This window comes from Lactuca serriola, chromosome 7 (assembly GCF_051521515.1).
Source record: "Lactuca serriola cultivar US96UC23 chromosome 7, Lser_US96UC23_V15, whole genome shotgun sequence".
In the NCBI taxonomy this organism is placed as follows: Eukaryota; Viridiplantae; Streptophyta; class Magnoliopsida; order Asterales; family Asteraceae; genus Lactuca; species Lactuca serriola.
In genome coordinates, this window is record NC_136414.1 from 80,192,625 (window position 1) to 80,215,437 (window position 22,813).

Consider the following 22,813-nt stretch of genomic DNA (forward strand, 5'->3'; position numbering starts at 1 on the left):
ACAGCAAGCATAATCTCAGAACAGATCCGAAAATTCTTCATGTCATTAAGCACTAACCCCGTTTGTGATCTCTTCCTTTCTGCCTTTCCCGCAAAGGACACATACTCTCAAATAATGTTTTGAGTGTTGTACAGTTGAGAGATGTCTCCTATCATGTGCCTGGAATAGCCACTACCAACAAACCGAAGTCTGATGATATGCCTCCATAGCTGCTCCGACACAGAGCGGGACTAATTGGTCTTTGGAACCCAGTCAATTTTGAAACTGGTTCGACCTTTGTCATCCACGCACGATACTTTCTCCCATGACATGTTCTGTTTATCACAAACAGAAGATGTAGAAATATTAAAATCATTAGGAGATTTAGGAGATTGAGCCTTTGGTACCCATCTATATTCGGGTTTAACCCATTTCTTTTTCGATCCGATGGGTGCCTCGGCACTTGCTTTGGAACTTGAAGTCGGGTGCCGAGATGACTTTGACCTAGTCGGTCTTGGTTTTATAGGAGCATCTCTTGAACTAGACTTCTGGGCCAGCATTCCCTTTTTGTTCTTGGGAGTTGGATGTTTGGCCTTGGGAGTTAGATGCTTGGCCTTGGGAGTTGGATGTTTGGCCTTGTGCGCATTCCAGTCATCATGGTCTGAACGTGACCTTGAGGGGTTTCTTTTGGAGTATCTCCCTCTTGGTGCGTTCTGCCAGCCTTGTGCATAGTAAGGAACATATGCGCGATTTGGACAGTTTCTGTCACACCCCAAAACCACGAACGGCGGAAACGTTCAGGGGTAGAGGACATCATGTACAGTATCACAACAGTGTAATATAATAAACAAGCAACAACATCATACATTGCATTATAAGTAAAGTTTAATACATGTGTGTTCTTTCATTGTAGTAAGACACCAAAAATATACAATCAAAATAAAAGACGAGACTTGTCTGCTCCATCTTCTCAAAACCTGGCCTCCGTACCTGTCTACTGATGACCTGAGAATACAAGTTATTTTGAAAGCGAGTATCAGCTTTAAAGCTGGTGAATTCATAAGTATATAAGTGTCATTGCCTTGTTTGTGAAAATCTGTTATGAAAGCCATGTAAACCTTTAAATGAAAATGTTGAGGTAAGTATGAAATCCCTAGAAAAACCCTTATTTTCTATAAGTATGAAATGTAGCCTTCTACCAAGACCCGAATGTTCTGTATTTATGAAGTGTAGTATTCTACCAAGACCCGAATGTTTTCTAAGTATGAAGTGTAGTCTTCTACCAAGACACGAATGTTTTGTAAGTATGAAGTGTAGTCTTCTACCAAGACCCGAATGTTCTGTATATATGAAGTGTAGTCTTCTACCAAGACCCGAATGTTTTCTAAGTATGAAGTGTAGTCTTCTACCAAGACCCGAATGTTCTGTATGTATGAAGTGTAGTCTTCTACCAAGACTCGAATGTTCTGTAAGTATAATGATAGTTTTTCCTTTCTATTGACTAGTACTAGAGCACTTAGTCTAACTCCTCGTTTATGTGAAAGTAATCACAAAATAAAGTAAACAGGGAAAATATAATCATGTAAGTGTTATTGTCTTGGGTTACCAGGACAAACACGACATCGCTGAAGCGAAAGATAGACCCTATGGAACATCTGAAGAGTGTCCCCTCATCCTCTGTAGCGGCAGCAGGGTGGAGGGAGGGTTAGTCCCCGTATCGATCTCTTAATGCAGATCGTCAACCTAATGATCCTCCGAAGATTCACATCTCATCCACTGTTGCAACAGTGGACAGTGGGATGGTTAGTCCCGTCACTGACTACTAAATAAGTGACAACCTTAGACATCCGTAGACGTTCATCGACCACTGGTGCTAATCAGTGGGATTCGGAATGGTAAGTCCCGCCGAAACATCCCATTGAACCGGGATAGGAAAGACAATTTACACAGTAAGTACTAATAAATCATCCTCTTAGTTCTAAGTACAAGTATCAGAGGTAAGTAAATACAGGATAATGCACCTATGAAGAAGTGTTCCTGTATGGTATTCATGTAAGTGTGTTCATGTAACAGGTAAGTATATGTAAACATATTCATGTATCATATAATCCTAAGTACGTGTACTCATGTATCATGTAAGGCATTAGTATAGACTCATGAATGAACTGATTATTGTGTGATTCCTTGTAATAGAAGTAATGTTTGATATCTTCACATTATCCCTATGATAATTTACTGGAAAGTATGTGGTTGTTCAAGTAGATTTATGCACCCTCGATACACCAGGGTGCGGGAAACTGAACGAAGGATGAAAACTATAATCTCTAACATGTAAATGAACATATGTGCATAAGTATAGTTTGATTCAAAAAGGTAAAATAATGGTTTTGCAAGATATCTAGGAGTTTTGAACAATAATTTAGAGTGACTTGAAGTCATTAAACATTTCAAAACTAATACTTCTGTTATCCAAGTCTTTTAAGATAGAAAACCATTTCATGTGACACCTTTTGAAATATGTGAAATCTACTGAGTGAAAACACAGTTATAAAATACATAAGATTGATTTAATAACATATTGTTTTCTACTTGTATTCCCCCCCCCCCCCCCCATTAAAGCATTTAAAATCCTTTAAAACATTGATTAAGGGGTATGAACTCACCTGTAGTTGGTGATTGGAATAAACTGAACGGTATAGGATGGCTACGTGTCAAGCGAGGACTTGTGCACACACTACGATCCTAATGAACATATAATCACACATATATGCACTCAATTAGACTCAAATGACTAATTGATAATTTTTAAGACATCCTAGACATAGATAACACTTTATATAAGTGTTTTAAGCCGTAAGGATTTCATCTATGCTATTGTGGGACAGGGTATTTGTGTTTAGGGTTTCCAAAAGACCCTATATGAGAGTTTACTCTCCATAAACCATCACACATGGAGTTTACGGTTGTAAACTCTTGAGTTTACGGCCGTAAACTCCCAAACATGTGTGTTTGGTGTGTTTTGAAGTCCCAAATGCTTTCTAGAATTATCCTAACTTAGTGGCTAAGTCCTTGGAAGGGTTTAAGGTCTAGAAGTACTCCAAATAGGAGTTTACAGCCTCAAGGCCATTCCCCTTGGAGTTTACGGCCGTAAACTCCCTTGGGGTGTTGTTTTTTGTTGCTTTCAAGCCTCTTGCACTTGTGGGATATGTTCTAGACTTTTATTCCTAACATATGAAGGCATTAGGCACACCTTAGTGCCCTTTTTAGGAGTTTACGGCCCAAGAACCATGTCTTGGCCGTAAACTCACTTGGTTAAGTGATTTTGATGTGGTTTGGTCCTTCATTTTAAGTGGAACAATTTCTTGTAAAGGCCTAGGGCTTTAGGTGTCATGAAAACACCCCTTATGTCCATTTATATGGAGTTTACGGCCTAAGATTCACTTGGGCCGTAAAATCACCCTTGTTTGTGTCATTTGATGTGTTTAAGACCTTATACTACTTGGGAAAATAGCCTAGATAAAAGCCTTAAGTCCTTAAGTCCTCAAATCACCATTTTGTGTTTGGAAATGGAGTTTACGGCCTATGAGAGTTCTGGGCCGTAAACTCCCAATCTTGGGTGGATTTTGGCTTGTTTTCTTGTCCCTAACATGCATACATAATAGTCTAAGGCCTTATCATAACACAAGTTTCGGTTTTGGCTTCGTTTCGGGAGTTTACCGCGCAAGAACACCTTGGGGTGTAAACTCCTAGATCTAATGATTTAGCCATCTAAATCATGTTATAAGCATCTAATAAGCATTCTAATACTACTAGAAAAGGGTACTCATAATCTGGGATAAAAACCCGAAGATCCGTCAGAGAGAAAATGGCTTTTCTCTAGTTGGAATTGTGAATAATGAATTAATTTAATTCAGAAAACTATTTATAGTCCTGAAATATTTTGACAGAAAATATTTCTATTCTCGAACTTGGACTGAAACATTATGAAACTTGAAATGTTCAAATTTCACAAACCCAGGAGCATCCACTCTCCTGATATTTCCTGAAGTGTAAACCCTAATGTACACAAACTTGTTCGGAAAAGTCTGAAAATCACTGAAATTGGACTGACTTCTATTGAATAGATATTGTTCGTACAAATGGAAATTTCGGGTTGTTACAGTTTCTGGTAATGTGTCCAGGTGTTCCACAGTGAAAACAAGTCATTTTCTTCACTGGGAAATTGTTTCTTCCTGCCCCTGGTGGCGTATCCTTGCCTTGTCTCTTGTTGTTCCCACATGCACACTTGCCATAAGAACTCTGTTGCGTTGGAATTGGTGGCCTGTATTTACCAACGGCGGGTTGATCAGAAGCAGTTGAGTTCGAAGCAACAGATTCAGAGTTCAAGGAGATGTTGGATTGTTCAATGGTTTTCTCCTTGTTCTCATCTTCTGCTACTTTACCTGCACATGAAGTAGCAACATTAGTATCTTCAATATTAATAACTCCTCCTGACACAAATCCAGCTCGTTTTCCATATTGAAGATGTGCCTCCCTGTCAATTTCTTTATTTGTCATGGGGATGGATGTGTAGTTATGATTGAAAGGTGGAGGAACACTATCCTACCCTAAACCCTTGTTTTGATTATCTTTGAATTTCAATTGGGTTTCAAACAAGGACTCGACTGTCTGACTTGACGCAATATAATTTTTAAAACTAACATCTGTTTTTCCACACTTGATTTTTAAAGCGTCAAGTTCTTCAGTTACAACAACAAGTTGTCTCTTAACATAATCATAATTTTCACACTTGTTGCTATACTCTTCCTGAAGTTTCCTAAAGTCCTTGGTTTTTGCTTCTAACTCAGCCTTCAGGGGTTTCTGTCCTTTCCTGATTTGATATCCTTTATATCTCAGGTCCTCAACTTCCACTTTTAATAAATCAATTTGTTCCCGAAGAAATTTAATCGTATCTTCACATGATTGAGAACATGAAACTTCACATGAATGAGAACACGACACTTCATTGACCGGAAGGTTTGCTGAATTCATTGTTTTTCGACAATTCAAAGCGTTAAGTTCTTCAATTATATCAGCCAGACTAAGACGATTGAGATCTTTTGTCTTCTTGATGTCAGCCACGTCCATATCCCACGATTTTGGAAGTGAATTCAACAACCTTTTGTTTATCTCAGATTTGGTCAAAAAGATCCCAGCAATATTCATCTCAGTAGTGAGTGTGGTAAATCGCTGCAACTGAGCTTCCAGGGTTTCTCTAGGAATATAATCGAACATGTTGAAATTTTGTCTTAAGATATCATGACGACTCTCTTTCATGTTTTCAACTCCCTCGTAGACTTTAAAATCAATTAAAAAACACAACTAGAAGCTAAGATAAAAATTAAACATCAAATTTAAAATGCCCCCTTTTTTTTAAAAAAAAAAAGTCAACCTTAAAAGTCAAATTAAAAAAAAATCAAACTCAAAAGTCAAACTTGAAAGTCAAACTGAAAAGCTAAATTTGAAATTTTAAAAGTTAAACGAAAAAGTCAAAGTTTAAAATCAAAGGTCAAACCTGAAAGTCAAAATCAAAATTTTAAGTAAAAAGTAAAAAATAAAAATTTAAAATTTAAAAACTAAAATTTTTGGTTGAAAATAGAACTTAAGAATAAAAGAAATTAATTTTGGGCTGAATTTGACAAAATTTCGAAAGTTGGATGCGACTAGGAGTGTTTAAGAATTAAAAACGGAAGGCTTGTAACAAAATTGTTCCTTAGTTTAACTAGTAAAGTGCCTTGTTGAAGTTGGAGAGGTCCCGTGTTCGATCCTTGCCAGACGCAAATTAGCTCATGCCGTTTCTTTTTTTAATGAAGCGCTGACTGATCTGAATCCTTAGCCGATCACGAGCCGTTCTGCCGAGCCACACACGTTCGATCCGCAAGCCGCCGAGCCGAGCCGCAAACTCAGAAACCCTAGCCGCAAACACGAACTCCGCCGCCGGCCGTAAACTCTGGCCGTGAACTGTTTCTGGCAGTAAGCTCCGGCCGAAAACCCTTCAACGATTATGTGAAAAACAGCGATTTTTCGACTTTGAAGCTCCAAAACTCGATCAAAAACCCCTTTTTATGAAAAACACAAAGAACAAACCCCCCTTATTTTTGCGAGATCTATCCAAAAACGCAAAAATATTTCGAAAATAAGATCAAATAATGCTCCAAAATAGAGTTTACGGTCCAAGAATCTAGACTTCACGGTTGAAGAAATTGACTAGTTTGCGGCCGTGAACTCGGTGTTTACGGCCGTAAGCTTGGACCGTAAACACAGAATATTCGAATTTTGGATGAAACAATAAATCCTTTTGACTGATACAACTTGGCTCTGATACCAATTGTAAGTTCCTAATTTGCCTGTGTATCAGTCAGATCCGTTTGATGGTGCGGAATCCTAATCAAACGGATGATGTCAGATAAAAATAGAAGAGAAGGAGAAGAAAAAGATGATGAATCTCAATGTATTGATAATATGAATTAAATTCCTTACACAAGATTCACACACATACGCTCCTTGTTCTCTCTGGCCGTAAACTCCTTCGTGTTCATCAATCACTACTCCTCACCCTAACACCTCTATTTATACTAGGGAACATGGGCCGGAAACAAATGGGCCGTAAATGAGTTTACGTCCGTAAGGTGTTTACGGCCGTAAACTAGACCATAAATTCATAAAATATTACACAAAAATACAATTGCCCAGAAAAATAAAGTATAAACCATAGTTTTGACCCAACATTCTTGTATAACACCTATAAATAAAGGTGTCATATCTGTTCAATTGTAATAAAGAAAAACACAATCTTCTCCTTTATTCTATGGTTATCATTGTTAACATGGTATCAGGGCAGTGTTGGTAATCCTTACAACAATATTGCTCATCATCTACCCATTTCAATCAGCAAAGTTGCCATGTCTGAATCAGATTATAGCGCAGGGGTAAATCATGATAACCTCATTATGCAAATAGCCAATCTCCTAAAAAATGGCCTCAATTCTCAAACCCAAAGCCACAAACAGAACCTCTCTGATAGCCTTAAAATCAGTCTTAACCTCACCAGCCAAAACTATCCCTTGTGGGCTCGTATGATACGAGTTGCCATAGGGGGAAATCGAAAGCCCTTTTAAACTACCTTACCACAAACCCACCAGGACCCACTGATGAAAAATATGAGCATTGGGAACAAGATGATCTTGTGGTTTTCTCTTGGCTTATCCAGAATATTGACCCGGCTCTTGCAAGCAATCTTATTGAGTTCCCTATAGAAAAAACGTTGTGGGATGCACTCGTGGTTACGTATAGTCGTGGCAAGGACAAACTCCAGACCTTCGATCTCCATGTCAAAGCTAATAAACTCAAGCAAAATGGTGTACCTTTGGAAGATTTCTGGATAATATTACAGGGAATTTGGGGAGAAATTGAAAGAAAAGACCCCAATCCAATGACCTGTGCAAAAGACATCACCACGTATAACAAGATAAGAACCGAACAAAAATTATTTCAGCTCTTAAATGCTCTTAATCTCAAGTATGACCCAATCAAAAGAGAAATTTTACGGTGGGATCCTCAGCAGAAGGCACCTATGCAGCAGTTAGAAAAGAAACCGCTCACCAGAATATTCTGGGAGCAACTTCAGCGGACTCTTCATCTCATCAAGGCCTGGCCGTTGGTCTAGTTGCTAATGGACCCAACGAGATCGGAGGATTAGGGTTTGCAACAAAGGGACATCGCCGGTCATAAAGGCAACGATCCAGATCATCATCTCGGGCAGAGAAGTCCCAACTCAAGTGTGACCACTATGGTATGACTAAACATACCAAATAACAATGTTTTAAAATAGTTGGATACCCGGAATGGTGGAATGATGGACACAAACGGGGAAGCAAAGAAAAAGGGAGGACATCTACCATCGTGGGTAATGCAAACACTGCCAACAGCAATGGTGACTACCAGAAAAGCACCATAGGAGATGAAGGATTTGGGGGATTAGCAACCGGTGTAAAAAAGGAAGGAGGTGACGACGCAGGTATAGGGTTTGAGTTTTTTAACTTACCAATTCTAACCCTTCTAATTTGAAAATTAACACTCTGTCTTCATTCCTTTTAAACTCGAAATTTTTCTCCCCTGAAATTCTAAAATTGCTAAATGGTGGGGATCCATTATTATCCTTTAGAGGAGAAGATGAAAATTTAATTGGGAAAGCAAATATTGCAAAAGAATGTGAAAAAAGAGATAATTCTTGGATCCTTGACTGTGGTGCTACTAACACCATGACATTTGAATCCTCAGATTTTAAGTCAAAATATAAACCTATAAAAACACATATTCAAACTGCAGATGGGGTATTGTACATTTGAAAGGAGAAGGAACAATTGAAATTTCACCAACAATGAAATTATCAAATTGCCTTTGTATACCATCTTTATCACATAAACTTCTATCAATAAGCCACGTTACAAAAGAGTTAAATTGTTCAGTTCTAATGCACCCCACTTTTTGTATCTTACAGGACATCAGGACAGGAATGATCATTGGGCGTGGCACTGAGCGCCATGGATTGTACTATGTGGACGAGGTGACTCAACAAGGATCTGTGATGTTAGCTCATGGAAGTATTAATAGAGAAGCTTGGTTATGGCATAGAAGATTGGGGCATCCCTCTACTGGTTACTTACACTTTTATTTCCAAAACTATTCCCTTCTAATAAAGAGTTTAAATGTGAAACATGTGTTTTGGCCAAAAATCACAAACATACGTTTAAACAAAATAATACTAGTGTTAAGTTTCCATTTTCTCTTTTCCACTCTGATGTATGGGGACCGGCAGAAGCATGCGGTGGGCACAATTATCGATACTTTGTTATATTTGTTGATGATTGTACTCGGATGACCTGGATCTACTTCTTAAAACACAAATCAGAGGTGTTTGAAAAATTCACAATATTTTATACCATGATTCAAAACCAATTCAAAAAGAGTATTCAAATCCTTCGATCTGACAATGGGGGAGAATTCGTCAATGAACCCATGAAACAATTCTGTCAAACAAAGGGAATAATCCACCAAACCTCATGTCCTCACACCCTGGAACAAAATGGGGTGGTCGAACGGAAAAATTGTATCCTTCTTGAGATAACACGTGCACTTTTGATTGAATCTCAAGTCCCAAAGTCTTTTTGGCCTGAAGCCATAGCCACAGCCACCTACCTCATTAACCGTCTTCCAACCAAAGCCCTTAATCTCAAAACTCCCATCCAAACCCTAACTGAATTCACTACACTTCCTCCTCCCCTCACTCTTGAACCAAAGGTCTTTGGTTGTTCAGTTTTTGTCCACATACCCAAAAATAACCGAAGCAAACTCGATCCGTGTGCCGAAAAATGTGTCTTTGTGGGATGTGGAATCAACCAAAAAGGATACCGGTGTTATAACCCAAAAAGGCGTCATATGTTCACTACAATGAACTGTAATTTCTTGGAAACCGAATTCTTTTACAATTCCCAACTAAATGGTCAAGGGGAGAAAGAAAAAACTAACACACTAAGTTGGCTAAAATGGATACCATCATCAGGGGAAATCAATCATAGTGTCCAAAATGAGTCATCAAGCTCCTCACAATCCGGCGAACCAAGGATCAGTGTCACTGAACAAAATCTTCCTAACCTGATGTCATCCGAGGTAAGTGCTTCTCATGATCCTTCATCTAGTAATTCCTCTCAAGATCTTCCATCTAATGATCCTTCGGAAGAGTTAGAAATATCTAATCATAATGATCAGGAAGCAGAAAAAGATAACCAAGAAACCTCGAGTCATAATCAAGAAACAACCGGAAGATACACTCTTCCACCTAGGGCAAATAGGGGAGTTCCTCCAAAACGATACTCTCCAGAAAAGCAACTAAACAGAAACGTAAAGTATCCTATGGCAAACATAGCCAATGGAAATTTATCAAAGGAAGCTAAAGCTTTTACATCCTCCCTGTACATAGAAGAAACTCCCAACTCCGTGGAACAAGCACTGGCATCAAAGAAATGGAAAGAAGCAATGGAAAATGAGATGGAAGCCTTGGTTAAGAATGAAACTTTGAAGAAATGTTCTCTTCCAACAAGGAAAAAACCGGTGGGATGTCGGTGGGTATTCACTATTAAACATAAACCAGATGGGACAGTTGAAAGATATAAAGCCCGCCTAGTCGCTAAAGGGTATACTCGGACATAATGGATTCATTACTCCGAAACTTTGTCCCCAGTTGTAAAGATTGACACAATAAGAGTTCTTTTCTCAGTTGTTGCCAATAAAGGATGGCCTCTCCATCAATTAGACGTAAAAAATGCTTTTCTTCATGGAGAATTAAGAGAAGAGGTCTATATGGAAGCCCCTCCTGGATTCAAAGAGAATTTTAAAACTGGTGAAGTATGTCGGCTGAAGAAATCACTCTATGGTCTTAAACAATCTCCTCGGGCTTGGTTTGGAAGGTTTACTCTTGCTATGAAGAGTTATGGTTTTAAACAAAGTAACTAGGATCATACTTTGTTCCTAAAAAGGAGAGGTGATCACATAACGTGTTTGATCATTTATGTTGATGATATGATTATTACCGGAGACGATGAGGAAGAAATGATAAAGTTAAAAAGAAACTTGTTCACCGAGTTCGAGATGAAAGACTTGGGAAGACTTAAGTATTTTCTTGGAATAAAAGTTCTAAGGTCTAAGCAAGGCATCTTTATATGCCAGAAAAAATATATCCTCAACTTATTAGCAGAAACAGGAATGGTGGAATGTGAACCGACAGATACTCCTATAATAGTTAACCTAAAACTTCATATGGAAGAAAGAGCAAAGTTAGCAAACAAAGAAAGGTATCAACAGATAGTAGGAAAATTAATCTATCTCTCGCATACTCGCCCGGACATTGCTTACGTCGTAGGGGTGGTCAGTCAATTCTTGCACCAACCTCAGGTCTCTCACATGGAAGCTGTATGGATAATTATTAGGTATCTAAAAGGGACAACTGGTCATGGTATTCTTTTTAAACCAAATGGTCATCTTGACATCCAAGGATATACGGATGCAGACTGGGCAGGAGATAAAGGGAATGGAAGGTCAACATCAGGTTATTTCACTATGGTTGGTGGAAACCTTGTCACATGGAGAAGCAAGAAACAGAAGGTTGTTTCCTTGTCCAGTGCAGAAGCAGAGTTTAGAGGAATAGCCCAAGGACTGATAGAAATTCTATGGATACGAAAGCTTCTAAAAGAAATGGGCATTTTCAAAATCAAAACCAGTAAGATCATATGTGACAATGAAGCAGCAATTCAAATCTCAGAAAATCCAGTGCAACATGACCGAACTAAGCATGTAGAGGTGGATCGACGCTTTATCAAGGAGAAACTAGAGGCAAGAATAATAGATTTCAAATTTGTCAAATCAAAATATCAACTAGCTGACATCTTGACAAAGGCAGTTAACAGAAGAATACTCAACGAAGGTCTAGCCAAGTTAAGCATTAGAGATCCTACTAATCAACTTGAAGGGGAGTGTGAGAAAGGAAAGTCAAATGTGTGAGCCAATCATGGGATCAATTTTCTGTTAATATCCCAGCTCAATATTTTCTTTGGAATTACAGGTTGTAACATAGCAGAGTACTTTAATAGCTTCCTTTTTAATTCTTATATAACACCTATAAATAAAGGTGTCATATCTGTTCAATTGTAATACAGAAAAACACAATCTTCTCCTTTATTCTCTGGTTATCATTGTTAACATAGTTGTCGTTACATATGATTTGCAACAAGTTCGCACCATATGTGGAGTAAAACCAAGATTTGATCCGGTAAATCAATTTCCGCCCAATCCTCATCATCATCTCCTTGAGGTTGGGATTTACCACCATGGAATTTAGCGCTCATGCACATGTGCAAAAAAATCTGATGTCACAATTTGTATTTTGAACCATCAACCGATAATCCGAAACTGAACTGAGAGTGTACGTTGGTAAGAGCAAACACCAATTGACTAGCAGTGGGGTTAGAACCGATGGCAACAAAAGATGATCCATATGTAGTAATTACAGACCAAAAAAAACAAAAAACAAACATAATAAAATCATAAAATAACAGGTTATCAGGTAATTGAGGGTCGAGAGAACCTAAGAAATCGGTAGACCAACTCGCAAGATGGCAGCAGACCGACAAGAAGACAGCGAACAACAGAGGAATTCCTAGCAACAGGAGTTGTTCAACGGGCAGAAGATGATCGGTTGCCCTCGGCGGCGCAAGGAGACCGTGGGCAAGGCGGAAATCAATGGGAAGAAACCGAAACAGGGGCATCACCAAGCGGGATCGAGACCAGCCTATTGAAGTGAACGTTCACAAAGATCGGGAAGTAGTAGCCGTAAATCTATCCACTCGTGTTGGGTATGTAGGTACTAAGAGTCCTCTCACTACCAACCAGCAGACATCATCTGGCAGGGTCTTGCCGGTATCAACAACGATAAAAAAAAACTACCAAATGGAAACAGCAACTAACTATGGCTCTTGGTGGGCCCAGACAATTCTGTTCTGCCCAAAATGGTAATGGGCTTGGGTTATGAACTTATAATCTATAATCTGATGATCGATTCGATTCTATGATTATAAGTTCATTTCATACTCTTTCGCCATGTTCGTCGCCTTACCCTAGATTTCACTTCATTCTATGGATTGGTTCTAGCTCAAAAGAACATATACACGAAGCTATGTCGACTTACGTACGTCTCGTTGACTAAACGATCAGGTATGCTTACTTATAAAGTACAAGCTTAGAGCCTTGCGCCACTCAGTTTGTTCTCGCCTATCGATAGATAGCAGGTTGCTTCCAAAGCTTCGTTGGGAGGATCGCATAGTTTGTTACGTCAGCTCAAAAAGGATAAGTTGCCTTTCTAGTTGCTCTGAAACAACTAGGAGATTCTCTCTCTGTAGTATTGTCACACAGCTGCCCGCCTAGAAGAGCCATTCCCCCTTGGCCCGCTTTCTCTATCTCGGGTTCATTCTGTTCGTACACATCTGATCCTCTTTTTTATTCTGTTTCGACAACTTTTTCTGTTACGTAAGGGTAGGGTTACTAGCTTGATACCATGTTGGATTATATGGAAACCTCAATTATTAAGGTTGCATGTATAGTCAATATATAGTGTTATGTGTTATAGAAGGACCCTATACTACACATAAGTGTATAAACAATATAAAAAGTATAAAAGATACAAGATAAAAAATTTTAATAAAAGAAAAGAAAAAAAAACTAAAATAGGCTACCTTTAATAAGAATTTGTTATTTCTTACAATTAAGCAATTGTATGTAACTTAGAAGAAGGTGACGTGACTTGTATTTTGTGTTGATCAATTTCTATGTGGATGGGCCGGAGGAAAGCATGCATGCGTAGATGTGTGGATCGAATAAGGTTTCCCTTCTTGTGGGTTTAGGGAGTGGAGTTTCATTGTAGGGCAAACTGTTTTAAAAACTACATCATGCAAAGTGGCAGAACATTAGAAAATATGCATGAAAAATCAACACATGTTTATATTTTTTGCATTTGATACTTTCAGTTTTTTTGCACCAAATGTTGTAGAGCTCATCACTGGAGTCTAATGGGTCATTGCATAGTAATGTTATTATTAAAAGTTATGGATGTTTTTAAAAGAATTAGTTGTCATTCAAAAAGGGGTTACGACACTGTTTGTTGTTTGTTTACCCGCTACGTCTATTTTAAACTTTTCTTTAAAAAAATATAAATTTCTGTTTACAAAATATGTATAATTTATTTGGGGTAATTATTAATCTAGCCAAATTAAGGGGGTAATTAGCAATTTTTAGCCAAAAATTAGTAAATGGCCAAAAATAACCCACGAAACCGTAGGTTTCGAGATTCGCCTACTGTTTCGACATTTCGTCTACTGTTTCGCGTTTTCTATAAAAAAAATTCATTTTTGCCATACAAAACCGTAGGTATTATAAAACCTCCGGTTTCCCAAACCGTAGTCTACGGTTTTTGGGAAAAAGCTATGGTTTTTTTTTAATCTACTATTTTGGGGGTTTTATCTACTGTTTTATCCAAAAAAAAAAACGTAGTTTTTTTTAATCTACTATTTTGGGGGTTTTATCTACTGTTTTGTCCAAAAAACTACTGTTTTGTCCAAAAACCTACGGTTTTATATTTTTTTTCGATTTTTTTCAAAAAAAATTTAGCCACATATATAAAACCTACTCCTAATCACAAATACGGTAAAATTTTGATAAAAAGTAGAAAAACCTGATTGTTTTTCGGGTGCTCAATTGAGAGAAAAAAGTAGTCAAACCAAAGAAAACAATTGGCAAAATGACCTAATCTGAAAAAAAATTCATTATATACTTTGAGCTAATAGGCCACAAAAAAATAAACTGGCCTTTGAAACAGTAGCCCATATGCACAAAACAGTAGTTTTCGGCCTAAAAGAGTAGTCAACGGCCTTGACCGTAGTCCACCATAAGTTGACTATGGTTTTGTGGGCTATTTTTGGCTAGGTGGTAGTTTTTGGCTATTTTTTGATAGGTAATTAAGAAAAAGGGCTAGATTTGTATTTTTCCCAATTTATTTTTGTTTCAAAAAAAAAATTAAATGTTTTGTGAATAAAAGTTTAAATAGAGGGTTATTTAAATAATTTTATCCATGTATAATTTAATTTTAATTTGTATTTACAATACAAACAAGAATTTACAAACCCATTTGTAATTATACCAGCAGATTAAATTATACATCATTTCATTTTCTGTTGACCAAAATTTTGATGAATTTCAGTTCATTTGTATTCCAATTCGAATAGTGGTATGAACTAGGAATATCGTCATAATTTTTCTACATCGAAAATGTCATTTTATATGTACTGGTATTTTTACAAAAATACATAATCAAAAAGCTTGAATTCAAAATCAAAATTGACTTTCTCAAATTCATGGAATTTTCCTGTAAATTGTTTCTGAATATTTCTTTTTAAGGTTAGTAACTATGAAGTTATACAAACATCATATTTGTAGGAAAAACAAAGCATCAAAACTGTAAGTTTCTCTAAATATTATCAAAGTAATTCCTTTCTAAATGTTCGCCTATGTGTATCTATCTCCTCTTGTATGTTGATTCATGTCTTCTTTTCTTTTCTTTTTTCCACTTTTTTAATATGAAATATAAAAGGCTTCTCCAAATAAGTTGATTTCCCTATACATATTATACCACCTTTTAATGCCATTTTGTCTTCTCTTGACTTGGGACAGTTTCTTCTTTTGCTGATATAAATGGTAAACCCCTGCAGATAATCAAAAACACAAAAATTAAACAAAATCTTTTGTGTTAAAGTAAAGACTTCATTTTACTCATTATTCAGATTCTTGATATTTACAACATTTGTTCTTTTCTCTTTTTTGCAGATTGAACGTACTAAAATTGAAAGTACAATGCTGTTAGCTGGTAAATTATAACATGAGAGAGGTAAATCACTTATGGATTCTCATCTCCTTACTGATAATGACACAAACAATCATGTGTGGACCCCAACACATCTTTAATGTCAAAAATGAAGTCAATATACATTATGTGTCAGAATTATAGATGGGGTCAATTTCGTAAATTTCATTGTTAAGTGTTAACCATGTTGATCACAAACGAGTTCACATAACAAGACAAAATTCATACACAATCACAAATTCAATCATATATCAAGAACAAGTCTTATACGCGCTCAATCAATCTACTATAATATTTGCATAAATTCATCATTACATATTTACAAAAATAACCAGTTTAATTGGCTTAAAAGAAAAAGTACATGATGCCACAAATTTATTTCAAGAAAATATAACAAATTATCAAACCACCTATCATTTTATACAAACTAAGCATATCCCCTAACAGTAAAAGGAGGTGAGAATCCATAAAAAAAGGTCTCAGTTTCAAACATGGGTTTCGCCTTTTCTTGCTCTGGGGATATTGTGATTTAGGTGGGACCCATTGGTGGGTGGAATTTACTATTTTACCCCATATTATACAAACTAACTAAGCTTTTATATATGTATTTCAACTAAATTTTACTTCCAACAAAATATGGTTGGGATACCTACAGATCAAAACTGTGGCTGTTGAAATGGAAGACTGGATTATTGCTCCTCCTTCCAAAATTCTTACACCTGCACTCTTTAGCAACACTTGAGCGTAGAGACGTGGGCCCACATACAATCACCCCAATATCTACATTTCCCCATCGCTCACACATCCTCCCAAAAATTTCTGTATAATTCAATAACACAAAAATCAACAAAAGTAGATATAAATTAGTTTGTGTTTGTTACACTGGACAAGACAAGACTGGACAAATTTTCTAGTGTTTTTTTTTTCAATTATAAGGATTACAAGGGCATTTACGTCTTTTTGCACAGATAAGAGATCAAGAACAAGTCCCTGTCCCACCTTTTTCAGTACTTTACTGTTCTGTTCTGTTATGTCCTGTCTTGTCATGTACTGTTCTGTATAACAATCGAGGCCTAAATGGTTAAGACAAACCTTTCAGATCAGGTCTTTGACCAAATTTTGTGGTTTTGACAAAACTTTCTTCTGATGAATGCTTGCATGAAGTAGTAGACTTGTTGTGTTGTATTTCATCGGTTTGATTTTTGTCCCAAGATTTTTCTTTTTTTGAATTTTTTGTATCCGAAAGATGCCATAGACAAATCACAAGGCCTCCAAATACAATCACACTTATAATCATGCATATGAGTACTAAAAGCCCTTTATACCAACGATATGTTACATCATAAGTGTTGATGTAAAACACATTTAACAAAGTCAAAGAAACCACCAAACCAATTGTGGACACCACCACATAAGTTCCAGACCATATGATGTTTCCTGTTCCAACCAATCCAGACATGCCACATCGGCTAGGGGTAGAATAGACAAAAGGGGTTGCATACTTCTCTTCATTTCCCTCTTCCTGTAGACAATAAATTTATATAACTTGAAACTTAATTTTTCCTTTTTCTATGATAAATGAAAGTACATTGCTATTAATGGAAAGTTTTATACCAACGGGGGTTCGGATTCCTGAGTGATGTAAGTTTGAATCTCCAAATTCAGTTTCGTGTGGAACTCTGGAAAGAGTGATTCCAAGTCTAGTGAGTGAAGGAGTGGAAGTTCTTCTGATGTTTTAACAGCCCATATTATCAATACATTTCTAGGCATACAAGGTTTACACTCGTTAATACGGTGTAGAATATCACTCAAGATAGCCACAAATGGTGAAATCCCAATCCCACCCGCTACTAAAATAAGGTTTTCATACCTAAAAAGAAATGGTAAACAAGAAATTAAGTAAAAAGGTATAGGAATAAATGAGTCAAAAGTGAACGGAGTGTGTACATCAAGTGGTATGGAGACTCGTGTCCATAAGGCCCCTCTACATATGCCTTAAGCTTCAAATTTGGTTGAATGAGTCCATGTAGATCCGTTTGATCTTCAGGAAGACTCAAGATATGAGATTTTAGTTTATTTGTCCAATTTCCAAGGACTTTTATGAGAATAGAAAGATGATTGTTTCCATCTAGAGGGCTAGATGAGACACTGAAAGGGTGCCATTGTAGCCATGATAATTCCCGAATTTGGATGAAAACCCAACTCAAGGCATTGTACTTTAAATCTACATTTTCAAAAAAAAATGATATTACATAAATATTAACCACTCATTTGTCAATAGGACAAAAATTGCAATTTTTTGTTCGCACCCAAAAAGGTGGAACAAGATGGGATAGGGAGTCACTCTAGATCTCTTGTTTGTGCAAAAGACATTAATACCCTTCTCATCCTCATCATCAAAAATAGCCCTAGAAAACTTGTCCAGTCTTGGCATGTCCCATCCCATCTAGTCCTATCCAGTGTAAGTTACATGGAACAGGATGGGACAAGACTGGACAAGATTTCCAAGGCTATTTTTGATGATGAGGATGAAAAGGGTATTTATGTCTTTTGCACAGACAAGAGATTGAGAGTGACTCCCTTTCCCATCAGTCCAAATCCAGTCCAAATCCAGTCCAAACACAGTACAACCTGTTATGTCACAAGTCATGAGATAAACTATTGATACCTTGAGGTTTTGATATAACAAGTTCCACAGTTCCAGAAGGAAGGCATTTGGCTGAGAGTATTTCCACACTCTTTCTTGATTGAAAGAATCTAAGAAATCGATCAAGCATATATAGGAACAAACCTCCAGCTATCATACTAAACAAGATATCACCAACATGCATAGCCATGAACACAACAAACACAACATATAGCTGATGAGTGTAGAAGAATAGTTCAAATTTCAGCCTCCTCACTTGAGGAAGTGACGTCACCCACATCAACAAACCAGCCGATAGGCTGATGACACCTGGCAGATTTGCAATCTTGTTATTCTTCCAATCAATTACCTACATAACAAAGTAGAAACCACATTTTCAATTTCAGCATATGGGTGTTTGTGTTTCTTTTTGACTTAATGTAGAAAGAAGAACTACTCACTTGATGTAGCACACGATTTTCCAAGATCCATGAGATGAAATAACAAGAACCATGAAGAGTGAAGAGTGTCATTGTAAGATGTCCTAACCATACATGATATCGAGTTGCATGCTCAAAAGGGATATTTGTAAGCCTTAAAAGAATTGATCCTCTTGAAACCGGTAAAAACATAAACATTAAGCAAATCAATCCAATAGACCCGAACCTTAATCCAGTGTGCTTCAGCATTACATGGCTGCAATATTTTAATTTAATTTTAAAATACATCATACATAAAGAACGACTTAATAAAGAAAGAAAATAAAGAAATTACCTTTTTCCTTGACTTTCATAGTAGGGAATCAGGTTGTAGTTTTGAATAGCATAAACTGAAAGAGCACAAATGATATACACAACAACTAAAAGAATTACAATCAACTCTGCAGCTGTAACAACTCCAAATGGTCCATCTACGATAACTGGGAATGTCCACAAGCGTAAAGTTGCGTGTTTTGGTTTCTTTTTCCTACACAGAAGTGTTCTTATTATGTTAAAAACTTATATATCTGAATGAATTAAGTCATTAGTCATGTACTATTAAGTTAGAAAAGATACAGAAACAGGTTCTTAGAACGAGTAACTTACTCTTCAAACTCGTGTTCACCGGATATCCGAAGGTAAAGTATAGCAAGAAATGCAATGATGAATAGTGGACCTCCATAAAGAAATATACTTCCTGTAGATCATACACAACAGCTTATGTAATCACTAATCAACCAAAATAGAATCAATTTCATTAAGTGAGAATTGAGAAGATTACGAACCTGAAACCCAAAAAACCGATCCGGAAGTAGAGTCGACATATTTCTCAGAGAAGTCGCTCACGGAATTTGATGGAAGTAAGAATAAGAAAGTAATCCAAGCAAAAAAAATCGAACACATTGCGAACTTGAGAACCCATCTGGTGAATTTGACCAAAAAACGTGTCTTGGTGACGTAATTGAAGCCATTATCTTGTTTGCTTGAAGAAAGAAGAGGTTCATCGGTGGCGTATTCTGTACTCATTTCTTTGAGACAATTAAGCAAACAGGTTATCTGCAATGATCGATGAAGAGTTGATGATTTTTTCTTTATCTGTTTGCTTATCACTTTGAGTATGGTTGTAGACAACAAGACCAATCTACATCTAACTCGGTGATTCTGAAGCTTAATATATTACAATTTGGGTAGTTGGCAATTAGAAAATTGAAGAGGAGAAAGAGATTGGCCAATTTGGACCAAGATTTCGACACTCATTTATTTATTCTCTAATCTCTTCCTTCAATGGTTGATGGAGTCATGGAGGCAATGCCTAACATTCCCCATAGGCCCATACCATGACTTAGACCAGGCGATGTGTTATTTTTTATTAAAATTAGTTTATATACGGATAAATTATTTAAAAAATACAATATTTTAACCATTTTACTAATTTAATAACTTGACTTACTTCTATAATAGTTTTATATGTCCTTTTTAATTTATAAAAAAAAATCTATCTATGTCACTTTGTCCGATTTAATAGATAAACATGTAATAATGTAATAAGTTGAACATTTTTTAAGAATATAGAAAAGTATTAGTTATTTTTTATCACCATATTGCTCAAATTACATAATTTTTTAAATGGTAATTTTTTTCTTTGTAAATGTCTAATTTTATATGCATGTAAACGTTTGGCATAACTATTTGTGAATGTAAAATTGTTTATTTTCATGTCGAATGATTTTTTTCTAACGATATCATATATTGTTATTCTTTTTTAAGTTGTTGGTTTAGGTTTTGTCTAAATTATTAAGATTAGTTTATATTTTTTGTTTAAAAAATCCTATTTTCATAACTATATTAACTTTTATAAATAATTTTGTAATGTAATTAAAGCCTAACAAATAGTTGGATGAAACTAAAACATATTTTGTATTTTAATCTATGTGACCCTCATATATAATGGTCACAATAATGTATATTTTTTAATCGGATTAGCTTATTGGTTTTTTAAAAAATTAAGAAGGCAAAAAAAATATTTGGCATGCAAATGACTTTTAAAATAATTTCTTTTCAACCCTTTAGAAAAAGCTTATTGGTTTTTTAAAAAATTAAGAAGGCAAAAAAAATATTTGGCATGCAAATGACTTTTAAAATAATTTCTTTTCAACCCTTTAGAAAAATGACATTTCAATCGGTTAAGATTTTAATTCTTTTAAAATTTTTATAACTTTTTGGGTTATAAAAGACAAATACCCTTTAAAACATGTATAAACCAAAAATAAATAAATAAAAAATCAAAACTTATGAACTCTTCTTACCACAAAAGTTAATCCAACCAATACTCTTTCTTTTTACCTAAAACTAATAAAATGGTTAAATTGAAATCTCAAATTGTATAATCTCTTTTTTATACTATTCCTTATTTAAAGCTAAAAGATTCACAACAATGATAAAGTATTGACCTAAATATCTCCATATGACAATCGTTAGATGTTTTTTTTTAATAAATTGGTTTATGTTGTTAGGTAAAAACCTTTTCTTAAAAGTGTAACTATTTAAATATTTAATTAGGTCCAGTCAGAAGGTTTAGGGGCCACATCGATTTTGACACGTGACTTTCATAGTTTTGGCATCCACAAATTGTTGCTACCTACCACGAAACTTGCTCACACGCATGCCTAACACGCACGATTCGAAGTTGGACACGCTCTTCCATTTGCATGTCCTATGAGTCGCATCGATCAGACATCACATGTGCTGTTTTGCTCAATTTATGATGATGAATGGATGCCCATATTTTAACTTTTATGATAAAAACATTATGGATGTGATATTTCAATTTTCACCTAAGTTTTTTTCATTTATTTAAAAAATATTTAAGTTTTATATTTAGCAGTGTTCTAAAAGGCGTGCCATGGCGGGCACCAAAGAGCGCCATGGCGTGAGGCGCGGCGTCGCCGTTACGAAAAGCTTCATAACGTGGCTGTTAGGCGTGGCGCGTGGCAAGGCGTGCCATGGCGCGTTATAGCGCGTATTTTTTCGTTTGAGACATGTTTTTTTTGCTCTTTTTATACCTTTTCTAATCGGACATACAAATATTGTGTTTTTTATTAACTTTCTGTTATTAGTTGTTGATATATAATACTTCTAAAAACTAGGTATATTTGATATAAATTAATATTTATGCGGTAACATAATTATAAATTAATACAAAATCGCCGCCTTACATCACGCCTTGAAAAACGTCATGGCTCGCCATAACTCGTTAAGCTTGAGGTTTGGCCTTGCTGCCACGCCACGCCTCACGCCTTTTAGAACCTTGATATTTAGAGAATGAACTAAACTAACCTATAAGAAAATAACTAACTTTTTAAGAATTTGTTAATAATCAGCATATTCGGAATACATTTTGGATTAGTAAAAGTCATTTTTGGAGTAGATGGTAGTTTACCACATATAATATTCATAATGTGTGACATGGAAATCTTCATAAAAGTCCTAATATTTTTAAAAAAATTTAATAAAATCTTAAATTTAATTTTTTTAACAGAAAAATCTCGACTATTTAACTTTTTCAATAGAAAAAGTCTAATAAACCGGCTAATTTATTCATTTTAGTCATTTTTGACCAGTTGACTTTTTCAAAATAATCAAATCTTTCTGTAAATTTTGTTGAAATTTTTGTATAATATATAAACGTATTTTTTATGTATTTATATATATATTTTTATGTATTTATGTACTTTTTTAAGTGTTTATATGTATATGTTTACGTACTTTTATGTATTTTAAATGTATAAACGTATTTTTTTTATATTTATATGTATTTTTAAGTATTTTATATATTTTGTTATGTATTCTGTGTTATTTTTTATGTATTACGTATTTATATGTATTTTTACGTATTTATGTATTTTTGAATTTATTTATATAAATGTTTATGTATTTTTATTATTTTAAATGTATAAACGTATTTTTTACGTATTTATATGTATGTTTAAGTATTTTATATATTATTTAGGTATTTTTTATGTGTTTTTATGTATTACGTATTAATATGTATTTTTACGTATTAATGTATTTTTTAAAAGTTTTTAATATAAATGTTTATGTATTTTAAATGTATAACTATATTATTTATACGTATTTATGTATTTTTTTTTTTACTTCAAGTTGTCTTTACCATTTCATCCAATTCTCATATGTCTAGATAGTTTTCCTATATACCCACATATTTTA

At 35.4% G+C, this 22,813-nt stretch overlaps 1 protein-coding gene across 1 annotated transcript; it reads right to left on the minus strand.

Annotated features, from left to right (window-relative positions):
- Positions 1-14,972: 14,972 nt before the first annotated feature.
- On the minus strand, positions 14,973-19,897 carry LOC145064899 (ferric reduction oxidase 7, chloroplastic-like). Its single transcript, XM_079012262.1, has 10 exons — positions 19,372-19,897; positions 19,193-19,283; positions 18,882-19,073; positions 18,569-18,803; positions 18,150-18,477; positions 17,429-17,705; positions 17,096-17,351; positions 16,574-17,003; positions 16,135-16,300; positions 14,973-15,323 (listed from the first exon to the last, which is right to left on the minus strand). Exons 1-10 carry the CDS (start codon positions 19,610-19,612, stop codon positions 15,257-15,259), a joined length of 2,283 nt encoding a protein of 760 aa, XP_078868388.1. The 5' UTR covers positions 19,613-19,897; the 3' UTR covers positions 14,973-15,256.
- Between the last annotated feature and the right edge of the window lie 2,916 nt (positions 19,898-22,813).